This window comes from Simochromis diagramma, unplaced genomic scaffold (assembly GCF_900408965.1).
Source record: "Simochromis diagramma unplaced genomic scaffold, fSimDia1.1 OVJJ01000753.1, whole genome shotgun sequence".
NCBI classification, from domain to species: Eukaryota; Metazoa; Chordata; class Actinopteri; order Cichliformes; family Cichlidae; genus Simochromis; species Simochromis diagramma.
This window is the reverse complement of record NW_024387523.1, coordinates 20,877,659-20,895,292: the sequence shown is the minus strand read 5'-3', so window position 1 is coordinate 20,895,292 and position 17,634 is coordinate 20,877,659. Positions and strand designations below refer to the sequence as shown.

At 41.7% G+C, this 17,634-nt stretch overlaps 1 protein-coding gene across 4 annotated transcripts in view; it reads left to right on the top strand.

The window, feature by feature from the left end:
* The first annotated feature begins 356 nt into the window (after positions 1-356).
* Positions 357-17,634, top strand: part of LOC120727260 (collagen alpha-1(IX) chain) — a 32,874-nt gene continuing 15,596 nt past the window's right edge. Inside the window, exons 1-10 of one of the 4 annotated variants that reach the window (XM_040021487.1) lie at positions 357-1,422; positions 1,801-1,947; positions 6,373-6,458; positions 7,787-7,858; positions 9,422-9,551; positions 12,058-12,454; positions 12,835-12,915; positions 14,415-14,432; positions 14,825-14,914; positions 14,992-15,027. In XM_040021487.1, coding sequence (XP_039877421.1) covers positions 1,919-1,947; positions 6,373-6,458; positions 7,787-7,858; positions 9,422-9,551; positions 12,058-12,454; positions 12,835-12,915; positions 14,415-14,432; positions 14,825-14,914; positions 14,992-15,027 — 939 coding nt within the window. In that variant the 5' untranslated portion in view covers positions 357-1,422; positions 1,801-1,918. Of the gene's footprint in view, positions 1,948-5,865; positions 6,459-7,786; positions 7,859-9,421; positions 9,552-12,057; positions 12,455-12,834; positions 12,916-14,414; positions 14,433-14,824; positions 14,915-14,991; positions 15,028-17,634 lie in introns of those variants that run through there. The other 3 variants (XM_040021486.1, XM_040021484.1, XM_040021485.1) reach the window with 3 other exon arrangements.

Genomic DNA, 17,634 nt, shown 5'->3' with positions numbered 1-17,634 from the left:
CAGGGAGCAGCGGCTTCGCTCATGCGCGATTCATTTGCAGTTTGGACGCATAGATGTGAACATCTGCTGCCCTGATAGCAGCTGGGGGAGGACTATCCTCCGCCCGTGAGCGCTTTGGCACGGGCGAGGTGCCCATGGCAGCACCTGCTGCTTGTTGAGAGTAAGAGCGATACGCGCTTTCCCGTCAAAAAGTCGTCATAAATGAGTCTCCCATAACACCAGAAAAAGTCACCAGATTTGTCGCTAGTCGCTTTTTAGAAAAAAGTTGCTGAGGGGGTCTGAAAACTTGCTAAATATATCGACAAAGTCGCTAAGAAGGCAACACTGGGCCTTCGGAGGACCCGGCCCATGTAGACCGCGAAGACCGGGTCCTCAGGAGGATGCAGCCTATGAATTTGGACACACCATTACCAAAGACATTGTGTGAGACACCAGTAGTTATTCTAAAACTGCACTACTTTACACCCCAGAAACAACAATAGCATGTTCTGTAAGGACTTTTGCTACAGTGTGGAGTTAGCGAAACCTCCTCTGTTATCTTACTCTTTAGCTCGTTAGCTAACAATGCTGTAGCCTTTTAGCTCACGTGAAATGAGGCCACATTTGAAGCTTGTGTGTATGTTTGTTACTTCTCAGGGTGTAAAAAGATTTCCTCGATGGTTTAAAAAAAAAAACTAGAGGGTCTCATCTGACTCCAGATCACAAGTTGCCTGGTCATGTGGCGAGTCTCATGGCTGGATCATCCCAAAATGCCTTCTCTTTCTCTCTCCTTGCGCCGTCTGTGCATGTTGTCTCATTGAGAGCAGGAGGTCTTCATTATCCAGGCTGGACACATGATCTTTCTGCTGAATCTCTGAGGAGCGCCAATATCTGTATCGTGTTTCCTTTACAACTCTCTGAGATGAGTGCGTTGGTGTGGCTACACAAACAATCGATTCGTGAAATATGATATAGTAACAAATTCTGGTAGTAAACTGAGTATCAGAAGACTGTGAGGCTATTGATTCACAATATCACATCATATAGAAGGGACAGCAGTTGCCAGGATCAATAGACCTATATACCCCAGGGAAATATAAAAAAAATAAACAGCCTTATGAATAAAAACACACTGCGGCATGTAATTTTGTCAAAGCCAAGGCATTTTTTTGTGCAATTGTGGTTAAAAGGGGTTTTCTTTTTTCCACAGAGAGATCTGTGCCTATGAGCCAAGCAGTTCCTGCCTCCTCTGACATATTTTTGGGCAACATAGCCCTGTGAGACATGTCAGCATACCTGTGCATGCTAACGAAAGCTGTCTTGCAAGAAACCGCGTCATAGCCTTTGGTTTTCACTTCAGAAGATCTAAGAACCTAACACCAAAGAATCAACTGCACAACAGGCAGGAAACATAAACAGTGTGTCTGCCTGAGGCCCTTCAAGGTAATAACAAGGCTTTCTTCAGCGCTACAGGCTAACATGCCTTCTCCAGGTAAACTGATGAGTGAACATGATTATGAAATCCACATTTCATCACTCTCCGGCTGCTTCTTCGCTATCTTGACGATGATTATTAGGAGAATTACACGCAGGCAGCACATGTCATTAGGAGGCACCATAAAAGAAGAGAAGCGGGCAGAGGTGTTTCACATAAAGGCCATATGGGTTTCTGCATCTTTTTAAGTGATGGTAATAAAACTTAGTCACCACCTCCAGAAAACCCCTGGCCAATAAGAGCCCACTGAACAAACTTTTTATGTGCCCTCCAAAAATGCTTGAGCATCCCCTGTGCCACTCCGGTTAATCCCTCAACATGCGCAGGTAGGACCGACTTCTAGGGAGGGAATTTCATGACCGCGGCTCCTTCTGCTTCTGCATCTCGACTGAGCGCCTCTCTGCCGAGCTCTGTCTGTGTCCCGTCACGGAGGGGGTGTGAAACATGGCCCTCAAAGTCTCCGGTTTGAGGAGGTAAATATCTCAAATATCTGTCTTTCTGTCAGGGCTCTTCATAAATTTTTTTTTATTATTTCCAAATTTATGCAGAGCCATTTCACACTAACTAATAATAAATTTGTAATCTTTATTTAGTAGGAGGAAATGGCTCCATTTTCTCTTTCTCATAACTTTATGGGTGTAATAAGAATCGTCTGAGCATAAATTAAAGAAATTAGACGTTTGTCTTTTAATCCAACCACATCTATGCACACGTCTTCGCTGTTTCCCTTCCGGCTGTTAGGATAAAAGAGTTCTTATCTGAATAATACCACCGGCTTCAACAGCACTGAACATTTTCACATAGATACTGTACTCCTCAAAGTTTTTGTCCACACATTTCCTGCTACAGTCAACTTGAATATGACTGAACCACATGGCCAGTTGCTTCATGGCCAACAGCGATCCATTCTTGGGTAATTAACACAAATGGGAGAGCATTAATTATGTCAAGAGTTGGCAAGCTGGCTTGCTCTCAGCATTTTGGGAGTGCCTAAGGGGTACTGAAACATGCACAACAGCAAAGGGAAAGTCTGTCACTTACAACCATGTCAAAAGCCAAAAGACGATGACTCGGGAATTCAGTCAGGAGTTAAAGGAGAGGGCACATCATTACCTAACTGAGCTGAAAGAATGATTACATGAAAGGATTGTTCTAGGAATATAACAGAGGTTTTGTCTTGTCTTCTGATGGTAGAGGTAGGGTTTTCTTATATATTTCACTTCTAACCCGTTTATATTTTTTCATCAATTTTTATCAGTTTCGTCAGTGACAAAGTAGCACATAAAAGATTTATTATTAAAAGGGAGTTTTTCATTCCCAACATCTCTATGAAGCGAAGCTTTCTCTTTCTTATATTTCTGTTGTTGTTTACAGAACTGTAGGAAGAAGCTAAATATAGTCAGATGGAAGACAAGCTTGATGAACAGTTATAGGAAGAAATCCTCCAAGGAAAACAAAGAAAAACTCAAATCATGCTTCAAAGAAAATACTTACCTGTCTTAGAGGAATTCTCTGACATGCAGGGCTATAAATTTACTTGCTTTCTTGCTGAGAGTAAGATGAAGAATCAATACCACTCTTTTACTCGCAAGAAGCCAGTTTCGGAAAGATAGACTGTTGAGTGTTGCAAGATCAAACTAGGTACACTTTATGTGAGTGTGTCTGAATTCATCCATTGCACTGTAAACGCACATCTATCCACTGCACAAAGTTGTTGTGTGTCTTAAGTAGGATTAAAACTTTAAAAAGTAGAATTGAAACCTTAAACTTAGCTGATAAAGCTGCTGCTTTAAACTGATTAGATATTTCTGCCACAATAGAAAATGTTGGTGTGTCACGCAATATTTATCACGGTACTTTAAAGAAATCTACTATTAACACCACATATTTCCAGTAGCCTGTCCTTTTTAGCTTCTGTTGTAACTACAACAACTGAACTCTGACTGCTAGATTTAGACATGGTTAACTTAGTTAGGAAAGGCTGAAAGATTGAAAGCAAGGTGAACGATTGCTCAAGTCTTGGCAAATTTTCCGCAAATGTCAGGCCCTTTAAAATAAGAATAAAATCATACATTTGAGCCCCATATAGCTGCACTAGTCTAGAACAGTGATGGATTGGTGCTTAAGACAGACAGCCCACTGGGGCTCTGAAGATGCTCCTTTAACGTGAAGGGCATAGTGTTTGAGACCACGCCTCCTCTGAAGAGGCCTTGCTGACTTAGCCATTAGTCATTTCTTCAGACACTACACACACACTGGTACATATTCCTCAAGCAAACACACACATTAGCAGGAGAGTTCACACTCTAGAGGTAGGTTACGCCCTCAGTAACATCACCCCAACCTCATCCATTTCTCAGCTAGACAAGCTGCAGCATTTGCCTTCAGAGGAGAGGCCTCACTGTCTCTATCAGTCATGTTGACGACGGATTCAGAATAGCTGTAGAAAGCTTTCACAACGCAGGACACATAAAGGAAGCTAAAGTGGCCGAGTGTGATAATACAAGTGTGAACAAAATGTAGCACTGCTCAGACACTTCAGCTGTGAAAGATAACCTCAAAAAGCTGTGCAGCTACTGCTACTGGCGACCGTGGCTCAGGGGGTTGGGAATCGCATCTGTAACCGGAAGGTTGCCGGTTCGATCCCTGGGCTGTCCTGGTTGTTGTGTCCCTGAGCAAGACACTTTACCCTACTTGCCTACTGGTGTTGGCCAGAGGGGCCGATGGCGCAATATGGCAGCCTCGCTTCTGTCAGTCTGCCCCAGGGCAGCTGTGGCTACAACTCTAGCTGCCTCCACCAGTGTGTGAATGTGAGAGTGAATGAATAGTGGCATTGTAAAGCGCTTTGGGTGCCTTGAAAAGCGCTGTATAAATCCAATCCATTATTATTTATATCAGCCACCTTTGGCAATATTTAAGTAAATAGAGAGATACTTCAACTGAAAGTTTTGGTGAAGTGTTTCATTGATGCTCGTAGAAGTAATTAGTAAATATGCACATAAGTTCATGCCCTCATTGAGAAAGCTCTCCATATGAAGGATTAGAATTTGCCTCGGAGACAGCCGGGCAGAAATGATCTGATTTAAGTTAAGCACGAGTGGATGGAGCCATTGAAATACAGTTTGTTTGCCTGCATAACACATGATGATGCCCTCTGAGCATAGCGATGAAAAGATCAGCTTACCCCTGACTTGTAGTAATGGTTTTGAGGAAATAGTAAGGCTGCTTATTTTCTGACATCATTAATTCTCTAAATGAATTTGCTAAATGGTTCCAGTGTGAAGCTGACTGCTGGCCGCTTGTTGACATTCTAGACATACAGTTTTTGAGGTAACCTTGTGATGCATTTACTAACAGAATACATGTCTGATATATGACAAAAAGGTTATTTATCACTTTATGTCACCAATAGCTAGTTTGCCTGTAGTCAAACTAGAACATTTCATTAGAACAATGAAACTATGCTCAATAAAAAACAGTTATGAACAAACCGATTCTAGACATCTGCATACAACACACAACCTTTGCAGAGGTCACGTCAGAGGGGCTCATACACTGTCTCATACACTTTAGTATGACTGGAAGTGTTTTTAAAAACCTAGCTACCTCCCCCTGGTGGCAATTAAAATTAATCCCGCTTTAACGCCCCTCCATGTTCATGTCAATTTTCAAACTTGGAAGCTGCTTACAACTTTTTCATTCAGCTTATACGGTAACACATTTGACATATAAGGAGCTTAACCAACTGTTTCCCAGCCTTTTGGAGCTGGGAAATATTGATAGTTGATAGTTTTTTCCCGCGCACCGGGCATAGTGTAATTGTTTCGATTTGTCCCTGATATGCTGCTTTCTTCTGACCACTACTCATGCTAGGGCCTTCATCTGGGTCGGATTTTCTCCAGGACCCAGGTCAGACTGACTACTGTTTCTTTTCAACTATTTAACTATTTATCTATTGCTATTATGTGCTGTGTTGTTCTACTCACAGCATGACTATTACGTAATTGCTTCTTCGTCTTCTTCTGTTTTACTGGCAGTTGGCAACCCATTTAATTAGAGCAGGTAGTTGTACTGCCCTCTAATGGAAGAGAGTGTAATTGCTCTGCCTGTTTCTCACGTGGGTCGCTTAGAGCAGCGGTCCCCAACCTTTTTTGCGCCACTGACCAGTTTATGTCTGACAATATTTTCACAGACCGGTGTAAATACAACAAAATAAAACCAGTACCGTTGCCAAAAAAAGAAGATTTAATCATAACACAGAGAAAAAGACCCAGGGAAACGGAGTTAATGATAAAAGCATTTAAAAAATAACGATAAAAACCCTGAAAACCATAAATTTCACACCCGAGCCTCAACTCTCGCGGCCTGGTACCAAACGACTCGTCCCGGGGGTTGGAGACCGCTGGCTTAGATTACCAATCAGGTGAAACCAGATAATCTCCCACGGTACACTTGATCATTTCTCATGGCACACCTATGTGCTGCGGCACAGTGGCTGGAAAACACTGGTTTAACCCCTTATTGAAATAAAACTGAAATGACTGTAGTACCTTTAAATTTACCATAGATCACTGTAATTACTGTAACGCAGTGAGATGACTGATTTATCTATGGCTCCGAGGTTTGGGTTTCTCCAAATTAAATATAGTTGATCTTCAAATCATGTAGCAAAAATCTTTGTTCCATTCAAAATCCAAAAGGTACTTGTCAAACAATTTCTCCAACTTCATGCACCATCAACATCACATACAGCATTTTTCTTTTTCTCCTTTATCTTAACTGCAATGCAAAGAAAACACAGAGGTCACCTGCTACATGTTATTCATGTGTTGTGTTATAAACTCAGTCAAAGAGACCTGTGAGTGTGATACTGATGTTTCTCCATCATTCCTGAACAGAAAGCAACCGTGCCATCTATTGATGTCGGCTTACTCCCCCATCTGTGTGGCTCTTCTGTCCTTCCTCCTCACTCCAGCTTTTGGTCGTAAGTCACATTGCAGCACAGTGTGGAGTCACCTGACACAACACAAATCAGAGTCCCATATCTTACATGGATTACACCATTGCTGTGACTCTGTCTTATAAACACAAAGAAAGAAGGTTACTGTTAACACCCAAATGCTGACCTTTGATAAGTCAGACTCATCATTAGAAGTCACAAATCAAAAGCCATAAATAGTATATTATTGACATATTGTGCCGGTCTGTGTGGTGGCAGTACATCGGATTAAACGTGCACTCTGATAATCGCGGCAGACTCACTCCCCGCTCTTGTTTGGGGCAGATTGTGCACCGCTTTGTGGAATTCGCCTCATTATCCAGGCGCACACATGCAGATGCACGTGGCATTTTAAACGTGGTTCATCTCCAGCTCGTTGCACTAATGACTGGCTTTCTGAGCGTAACGCTGCGGCAAGCAGTAACTTTTAACAACTTGAGGCCCACATGCACAGTCAGATAAGTATTTAGTGGTGGTAAATATGGGATTATAAATATCGTCTCACCACTTTATCTCATTTCTCAGCAGTTTTAATGGGGATGTGGGAACGACTTCCAGATGTGTTGTGTTCACGCCGCTCGCTGTCAATGAGCTGAGTCAGCTCATTGACTGGGGAGCCCCTCTGGCTCTCACCATCTTCGTTTCCCAGAGTTATTCACGAGGATTTCCTCCTGAACAACTGCACTGTGAGGAGTCAGGATAGCGCCCTCCTCTGGCACATCACACAAATAGATTTTCTGTGACGATGAAAGTGTTTTTCACTAGAAACTCTATCAACTGTAAACCTGTTGTGATGTAAAACCTGTCCATTATTTTATTATGAGCATAAAATTATAGAATAAATGTGTAATATTAATGATGAAATCAGAAACAGGATGGTGGTGGGATGTTAGCAGGTTGTAATTTTGATAAATTGCTTCCACATTACCCCGCTAAAATGTTCCTAATGACTTGTGGCTTTTTCTGCCTGTTGTAGTTTCTGACCTTGGTGGAATATTCTGAACAGGGCGGTGAGAGATCTGTATTATAAATTTCAAACACTGCTTTGATTAGTCTGAACTGCAACTGTCTTAATGCTCAATCATCCAGCTAAGTAAATCCCAAAAGGCTGATTCTGTTTATCTGGATGTAGCATTTTCAGCTACATCCAGATGAACAGAATGAACCTTGTGATGTTAATCCAGACCTTGCTTCTCCTTTGTTGCTGTCTATGACAAATGAATGAAAGTGGCCAGTATTATATATTAGCCTTGCCACATTTAAAGCAAACAACAAGTGCGGCAGGATTTTTTCTTTTCTTTTTGTCCCGTCAGAACTGGACCTGAACAGACTGGATGGAGATTCTGTCTGCCCGCCAATAAGAAGTGGCCAAGATGACCTTCCAGGTAAAATACTTAGTGGGACACTCTTTGAAAATATACAACAGAAGCTTTAAAACAACAAATCCAAGTCTAGAAAATCCCTAAAAGAGAAAAAGAAGGCGGTGAGTTTAATTGGAGGAACAGGGTGGGCTGCCTAATGCCTCAAGATTTCAAATGAGGCAAATAAAATGTTCCACTTGAGTTTAACAAAACTGTAGAACAATACAAACTCAGCAGCTTGTAACCGCTTGGCACTGCTGCTCTGTTCACTCCTACACATCTGCTCACATGCTGCTCTGTGGTTTTAAGTTATTTACAATAAAGTAAAAAGCGTCTTTGTTTACATCCTGTTCATAAGGAAGAGTTTACACTTTAAATGTATGAAAAGACTATTTGGCAAGGATTGGAAATCAGCCTGCCCCATACAGTGAATGCACCTCATTAATATTTTATCCATGCAAGCTCCTGTAACTCCTGCCAAGTTAAACTGTGTCAATGTAAATACAACAAACATATGTAGTAAATGTACAGAAGCTGAAGCGACAACTGATTCGCTGCCTTGTCATAAGATCATTTCAAAACAGGCTGCACTGCACATGAAAGCTGTTTCTACAAACGAGCTATACAACAAAAGTGCTGATCACTACTTTATGCATGAATGTAGCAGGAATGGTCTGACACAAAACCACTAACGATTATATTATTAGTGTGAGTAGATGTGGAATCACAGACAGTAAAATCAAAATGATTGTTATTGAAATGTTTAAACTTACATTAGTGCTCATGTTATGTGCAGTGCTAATCATAATGCTAATGATATTGTTGTTCCCTTCACACTAATGGGATCAGCACTAATACTGCAAACCCAGTTCTGTTCTGAATATGTTGGAACATTATGCAAAATGTAAATTGAAACAGTATGCAAAGATCTGCAAATCTCGCAAACCAGCGGTTCCCAGCCTTTTTTGCGCCACGGACCAGTTTATGTCCGACAATATTTTCACGGACAATATTTATGTATTGCTATTACGTGCTGCGTCATTTTACTCACAGCATGACTACCATAATTGCTTCTTCGTCTTCTTCTGCTTTACTGGCAGATGGCAACCCGTTTAATTAGAGCAGGTAGTTGTACTGCCCTCTAGTGGAAGAGAATGAAATTGCTCTGCCTGTTTCTCACACGGGTAACGGGCAGTTTATGTCCAACAATATTTTCACAGACTGGCCTTTAAGGTGTTGTGGATAAATACAACAAAATAAAACCATTCATAACACATGGGAAAAGACCCAGGGAAACCGAGTTATCGATAAAAACGATTACAAAAAATAACGATAAAAACCCTGAAAACCATAAATTTCACACCCGAGCCTCAACTCTCGCGGCCCGGTACCAAATGACTCACGGGCCGGTACTGATCCGTGGCCGGAGGGTTGGGGGACGCCGTTGTAAACCCATGTTTTATACACAATATGTGATATTTGCTGCTTTTTTAATATTTCCAGCCTTTTACTGGCCCATCTAAATGTTTTTGAGACGTGTTGCTTCCATCACATTCAATCCTGCCATCGTGTCATTATCCCATGTAGGGTTTGATCTGATCACTCAGTTCCAGCTGGATGTTATTCCCCTGAAAGGTGTGAGGAAAGTGGATGGCTCCACAAACCTCCAGGTGGCCTACCGCCTCGACAAAGAGGCCAACTTCCAAATTCCAACTATGTAAGTAAAGCAGGGGCATCTTTAAAGAAGCTGATTTTTTTAAATGTCAAACAGCACCAGCCCTCATGCAGGTGTTGCATTATTACAGGTCTGGCACAAATGTTGCTGCTCGGCGAGCGGCGTATAATTGTTTGAGGAAAAAACATGTCAGGACGTATTTGGCATCTCTTAGAAACACAAAGAGTCAGAGTATTTTTGGATGTGTTTGAGTGAGTGCAGAGAAATAGCAACTAAGACCCTGATTGAAGCTGTTTTGTCAGGATAAGAGAAAAAAAAACATAATTCACCACTTTAATAACTTTAAGTTGTACTTACCTTCAGACGTTTAGGTATGAGTGTACCATAGCATGTACTGACAACAGTTCTGGCTTCCTGTGAGGATCTTTGCTAGTTTGTAATTAAAGGTTAGCTGTAGTAATCTGGATGTGCAAAGGACTACTTTTTTAAACATCATTTTTTAACCATGATCTGCAAATGTTACCATGTTAACCATCATTTCCAGTAATAGGCACACAGATTGTGTTACTTGCCTGTTTGTTTGTGTGGTGGGAAGCGTGACAAGGGCTTCAATATTTCCCGTGGGCTGTCACGTTTTGTTTTAATGCTTCTAGTGTAATTACTCCTGTCAGTCCTTTTAATAATAAAACACAACTATAGTGGGCATTATTTGAAGGCTAAGTGGAATCCTACCTGGGAGACTAAGAAGCCACTCTCGGGGGCTTTCATAATGGGTCGCAGTCACTACACCAGTTCTCTCACAATCCAATATAAGTAAGCACTTGGCAATAGTGGGAAGCCACAGATAACTTTTAACGGGAACAGACCTACAGCAGGGTGGCCGAGTGGTTCAGTGGTTTACACTGTTGCCTCACAAGTCCTGGGTTTGAGTCTGTTAGCATGGACAATATTCTCTGCATTGTCTCCGGCTACTCCTGCTTCCTGCCACAGCCCAAAGCCATTGTTTGTGTCTCTGTTTATGGCCCTTTGTTAGACTGAGTACCTGTCCAGGGTGAACCCCACCTCCTGCGAGGGGTTTGTCTGCTAATATCACATCATACCTGAAATACCAGTTATCAGTTTGGCACTTGGCACATGGAATAGTTTAACCTCCACCTTTCTTGATGAAGATTTATGGGAGAAGAAATGCTTTATTTATGCCAAAGGTTGGGTTTACTGTGGTAAAGCAGACAAAACATGAAAAACAACTTAGCTCCATAAAATAAATATGTCAGTGTCACAACCCAAACAGTAAAGAAGGCATTCAGTAATAACAGAAATAGAAAATACAAAAAAGTGGAGTGGGTAAAGAGCTAAAAAGGTAATAAAAAATATGATACAATAAAGAGCTGAAATATGAAATGAATGCAGGTGTTGTGGCAGCAGAATTGAAGTAGATGTTAGAGAAAGTGTTCAGCTGCATGTCCAGATGGCCAGGATCCTGTCAAAAATGGACATATAGTAAACCTGGGCACCTGATCATTACAGCAACTAAACTATCAAGATTTCCCCAGTGACATAGCCTCTTAACATGGACCGACTCACTGCAGACACGTGTCGGGTCAAGATTACAGCTGGGGTTTCTTCTAGCCACATGCTCATCAGTCCGTTTTATTTAAAAACCACTTGAAGTCTTATGTTTAAAGATCTTAACCCTAACCCCAGATGCCCAATAACCTGGCAAATGTTACATGTTAATTTCCAGCAACTTGTCCTAGAACAAAATGTTACGTAAGCAGAGATGCCTCCTGTTGTTTCCCAGCTTGCCCGCTCCAGTCTGTTTTGGCTAATCTGTTCCTGGAGGCCAGCTTTCCTTCGAAGCTCTTATGTAAGTTGCTGGCACCCTGCATCTATGCCCCTTGGTTCAGTCATGCTAAATGTAAATACTTGTTTTTCCCCCCACCTCACAAGTCCAGTCGCACAAGCTGTGCTTTGAAGTCTTTGCTTCAGCTGCACTCCTGCTCTTGTCGTCTGCAGGGCAAAGGCAGCACATACTCGCAGCACTTAGCTGAAGAGAAAGCTCTTCATTTGTTTTATTGGGTTTTTATTACCTCACCTTAGTTATTTACTAGGTGGTAAAAGGCTGTAGTGCCCATCTATGAATGCACCACCCACTGAGATGTTGGCTTGTCAAAAACACAGAAAGCACCAGTCTGGATGCTAACCAGGGTAGCATATTGTGACTGAGCTACTGATTTATGCACTGAGACAGACTCCCTCACAGTATCTGATTTTTGATATAATAGCAGAATTTAAAACCTCTCTTTGTTTCTTTGAAGTGTGTGCCTTTAATTTGAATCTCAAAGACAATGACGACAGGGCTTTGAGTTATTTTTACCCAAGTCTTGCACTTGATTTGATGGTAGTTTTGCTAAGTGCTGATCATAAATTAACTCTGACATCGGAAATATTTTGAGTGTTTTAACCCGGCTGGGTGAGTGGCGGTGCATTTTGGTGTGATTGGCAGAAACCAGAAGATTTGAACCCCTGCTCCTCACTTCTCCCTCAGACTCAACTTTCCTCGTGGCTTCCCAGATGAGTACTCCTTCATGACGACCTTCCGCATGATCAAGAACACCGTGAGCAAGGTGTGGAACATCTGGCAAATAGTTGATGAAGATGGCTACAAGCAGGCCGGATTACGGCTGAATGGCGACGAGCAGGCTCTGGAGTACTTCCTGACAGGCCCCGATGGAAATCTGCAGACAGTCACCTTCCCCGGCCTTTCTGTGCTCTTTAACACAAAGTGGCATAAGGTGATGATTGGCGTAGAGCACGACCAGGTCACGCTGTATGTGGATTGCCAGCCTGTTGATCAGAAACCCATCAAAGGCAAAGGCTCCATCAACACAGAGGGAGACACTCTTATTGGCAGGCTGGATGCTGATCCCAACGCCTCCGTAGTGGTAAGCAAGTATGGAGAACTGCCTGCTCTATTTAATAATTTTCACCCTCCTTACGAGCATTATCAGGGAAATTGTGCTCTTTGAGAACAACACATTCAGGTTTATGTGTGTGCTGAGCTCTGCTATAATTCTAAAGTGCTGCTGTAACGGCAAATCTGCTCAGCTGGGTCCCAGTAGGAAAAAAGGATGGGGATTTGGGGGGGGCTTAATCCCTGCAGAGAATCACATTGGTGGAAAATCAAGCTCAACAACCCATATAGACGGCATTGATTCCAAGCTACAAAGAAGTAACAGCACCACGAAGAAGCATTTCAAAGCCCTTTCTGTTCTCAGTTTCATTTATGAAAATAATTCCACATGTTACCATGTCTTTTTTACAGTTTGAACTCCAGTGGATGCTGATACATTGCGACCCAAAGAGAGCCCAGAGAGAAAGCTGCAATGAGCTGCCTCCCTCTGAGGTACAGTAGCGGAGACAAGGATCTGCTCAGCATCTGTTGTGGTTTGTGGTTTTACTCAGGTTGATGGAGCTTCCAGTATTTTTGAAGGGAAGCGGCAGAAATGCTGAGACAGTGCTGCAGAAGTGTAACAAACACCTCGCCAAGCAGTTTTACTCTTTAGCTCTTTATTTTTTATTGTCAACATTGAGCTGTTGTCCTACAAACATTTGTTGGAGGAAGAGCTGTTTAGGAGCTACTTTAAACCTACAGACTGTATATATAAACTGTGACACCACCCACTGGTGCCTGGACTTAGCATTTCGAAGTAAGGGTATTGGTTGCAGCCATATTGGCCTTCCTTTTTGTTGCTTTAAAAAAAAAAAAAGTTATGATATCATATTGTTAGCTAGTTTAAACACTTATTAGCTAATTTGCTAACTTGGTTAACAAAGCATATCCACAATTAACTGTGATATTTAAACGGGAGCTAACTTTGGAGGGTTAAAAAAGACAGCCTTAAAACAAAATTGATTTAATGTGAAAAACAAACAGCCCTCTCTATATGCAGTTTTATTTTATTTATGCTGTTTTACTGTTAGCTAGTGTCAACACGTATTAGCTAACTTGGTTAGCAAAGCATATCCACAGTTAACTGCAATATTTAAAGGGGAGTTAACTTCAATAGGTGAAAAACAGCCTTAAAACAAATGTATGTATTTAATGGAGAAACCAAACAGCCATCTTTATGCGGTTTTATTAGCGGAAAAGGGGTAACTTTAACCCTGTTACACCAAGTGCATCGTAATTGATACATGAGGTTTTGAGCCCTTTATTATATCATCAGTGTGATTTTTTTCTCCTGAAAATCTGATGTATACAGTCAGACACTACTATGAGCAATTAACTGCACAGGATGTAGCAAGAAAGAGGGTTTTTTTTGTTTGTTTTTTAATCATAATTAAAACATATACGTAAAAATAAAACTAAAGTATAGGAATAGTTACTCCTTGTGCAGTTGACTTTTTCAACTGCACAAGGAGTTTTCCAACCCCGGGAATACTACTCTCTGCCTCAACAATGTGTCCCAGTTATTCTCTGTTTATAATTTAATTTATAATGAAATATAATGTTTCATTTCTACTGTGATTAATGAGATGGCTGCCTGCGATGAAAATGCCACTCTGCAGTCTCACATTTCGTGCTCTGTGAACTCTGCCGTGCAATGAATTAGGATTAGTGAGAATTGTTTTTATTTTTTTTTAATTCAATCACTTTCATCAAAATGTGACTGATTGTACACCCTGTGGACAGACTCATTTCCTGCCCTGGTGCACTCTATTAGCTCTCAGGCTAACACGGGGAGTGTGGGTACTGTTTACGGGGCTTTGTATTTAAATGACAGCATGACATCACTCACTGCCGTTGTTGTGAACCAGAGCGCTTTTGCTGACACTTTTGGTGAGGGTGGTGTGACTACTTTCACTAACTCTCCCTTTATCTGATTTCTCTTGCTTCTTCAGATGTATGCCAATGCTGAGGTATTTATTTTTCATCTCTACTTTCTTTTTGCTTTGTGATTTTAAACCAATAATCTGTTTCAGTGCTTCAGTTGCCTAATTGCCTTAATGCTTTGTTCTATATCTAATAAATGGTGGTGATATTATTTGTTTTTAGCATTGCATAGGTTGACCATTCTTACATTTGTACATCAAATCATGTGCCCTGAAGTGACTTAAAACCAGGTGGCACAGAGATAATTTCCATAGATTATAACTAAATCTGTGAAGAAAAAGCCTTTACGCTGAAAAAGACTTTATCTTCTCTTCTACACAAGTGTTTAGATTGAATGTTTAAATTCAGTTATCTAGCAAATGATCTTCTCAAGTTTTCTGTGATAATATGTTAATTGTTTGTTTGTCTCTTCTGTCAGCCTGAAAAATCAATCCCAGGCCCCCCAGGTACCCCTGGCCCAGAGGGCCCCCGAGGGCCAGCAGGAGAAAATGGCAGAGATGGAAGAGATGTAAGTATTTCCTACTTCCATTAGCACAGAGTGAGTATTTTTCTCTCTTATTTGACTTCTTTTATTTATCTCTCCAGGGTCTTCCAGGGCCTCCTGGCAGTCCTGGCGCTCCTGTGAGTATTAAACGCAAAATGATTTAGTGACGACGTACCTCGAGGCTGCGTTCTCCCTCTCAATGTGTTTGTTTGTCATATGATACCCCAGGGAAATGATTCACGTCGCGGCTCAGTTACACAGTTTCAAAACAGATTTGTCTGACACAATATGACTCGGCATTGCTTACTATGATAACACTTCTTTGTAGACCAATCCTGTTACTTCTGTAGTGTGTCTCCAGTGAGAGAGTGTTGAAATAATCTGGGTAAATTAACTTCAGAACATCCACCTGGTCACTGACAGCTAACAGTTATTCTGGCAAAGTTTCCTACACTGAAAGTGTAACATGACCAAAGTCAGTCTGAAACCCTGATACTTTATCAGGACCTCTAACCTCTTGAATTACAGGACTCAGTGTGGGAACTATCCTCAAGTGGCTGTTAGAGGAGTTGCAGTTTTTGGATCTTTCTTGAAGGCTTCTTTTTTTCACCCTGGAGGTTGCTCCTTAATTACAATCCATTCCAATGTTCATATATACTAACTTTAACAGTGCACACAGTGGTTAGAATTATCTCTTAACAACAGCAATGGGATGTGACATATAGAAGAGGTTGGTGTGGATGAATGGGTCAACAAAACATTGGACTTTAATTCAAATACAATGTAAACGGAATATCAGTATAAATCTCTTTAAGACAAAAGTCTGGATTTCAAATGGAAAGCATCAGTGATGCTGTAGTAATCAGCAGCTACTAGGTCAATTCTGGTTTTTTGAAAAACATGCACAGTGCAGCTTGGTAAGTTACAAACTTAAAGGCACTTGTTACATCTTATTTTTTGTTGACAAGGGCCTGTGTTCATAAATACTTAATATCCAAGGGCTTCAACAGGAAAAGGGTCAACTTGGGTTAACATAAAGTTTTTTTTAATGCTTTTCCTGTTTGGTACAGCCAAATTAAAAAGCTTATGAAAGAAGAGTTGTCAGGCCAAAATGCATCTACTGCTTCTACTTTAACTTCTAATCTTCTGAAGATGTGGTTGGTTAGCATATGGCTAAACACAGCAAAACCCAAATGCTAGAGATCTGTTGGATAGTAAGAGGTTAAATAGGTTAGTGTCACAGAATGCGGTGGCAGACTGTGGAGTAGCAGTGAAAAGGAGGACCCAAAATACAGGACTCTTTTAATGAACAATGGATTTATTTACAGTGAGTGGAAAAACAACATGGCTATATACAAATCCCAGCACTGTGGCCCTGTGGCGATTCTCCCTGAATCCAACATAGTGCAGATGTCCATGAAAGGTGAAAAGTAGCAACTCCAAAAACTCCTGTTCCCAACACCGTGACTCCAAAAGCACTCTGCTCTCCGATTCCCGGTAACACACAAACGCACTCAGGTTAGCAGGATTAAACGAGTTTTGACTCCAGGATCCAGCGCTGACTGGAGCTCAGCCACACTCTTAAATAGGGCGCTCTTAACGAGGCCATCAGCTGCAGTTGGTGATGGCTGAGAAGCGGCAGGTGTGGCAGCTTCCAGCGTGGGAACACTTCCGGGTCGCAATCCCTCAGCAACCCAAAACATCCAGGAATATGAATGAACATAAACACACACAGGGAGACGGAGGAAAAAGGATACACAACAACCAAAACACTACATACGGAAAAATAGACATAAATACAGAAATACATGAGGCCTGGGTCCCTAGGCCCAGGCCATGACAGGCTGCGTCATATGGCTGCCTCTCACAGACGTTTTTTCCTGTTAAGAGTTTTTTTATTCCCACTGTCGCCAAGCGTGTTCTCATAAGGGGGAGGGGTGTCCAAATTCATGGGCTGCATCCTCCTGGCGCTGCATTTATAGACCGATTACGTCACAGCGACGCGACAAAGGCTGTCCAAATTCGAAGACTCGTCCAAATGCAGCTGACAAATGCGTCCTCCTTTTCCCCAGATTTGAAGGATGGGTCGGGTGTATCCTTCGTCTTCCACCATATCCCAGAATTCATAGTGTGCCCCAGCCAATTCCAGTTTCCAACAATGGCATCAGCTACTTAGTTTTAATATTACTCTTTCTGAGTCTGAGATATTTTTAGGCGAGAATGTAGCTGTGTAAACTTCAAATATCTGCTTGGTTTATCAAGATATCGCATATTTGCAAAAGTGCTCCGATGTTTTCAGAGACGTCTGTTACCCACCAGCTCGAGAGCTAGCTGGGGCGAGAACACCAAACTCCCGGCACATCGTTTTCAAACCCCCGCGGTCTTTTGCTACTCAGGTTAAACATGATATATAAGTCACTTAGATAACTTATAAATGTTATTGTTTGACTTTTTTCAGTGTTTTATTTGTTTGTGAGTAAATCGGTTTGGCTGAGATTAAAGTTATAGTTTTAACACAGCTGAATAAATGTCAAACAGAAAACTGATTAAACAGAAGTGTGAAATGATCGAGAATTTACGCCAGTGTCCTGTTATATTTTAGATAGAAAGATGCAGGAGGGAGACAGCTGCTGACGCAAAAGGCTAGACCGTCCAATTTTGCAGCCGCTCACTTCCAGCCTACCCGACCTTCGGAGGATCCGGCCCACGTAGACCGTGAAGGCCAGCTCCTCAGGAGGATGCAG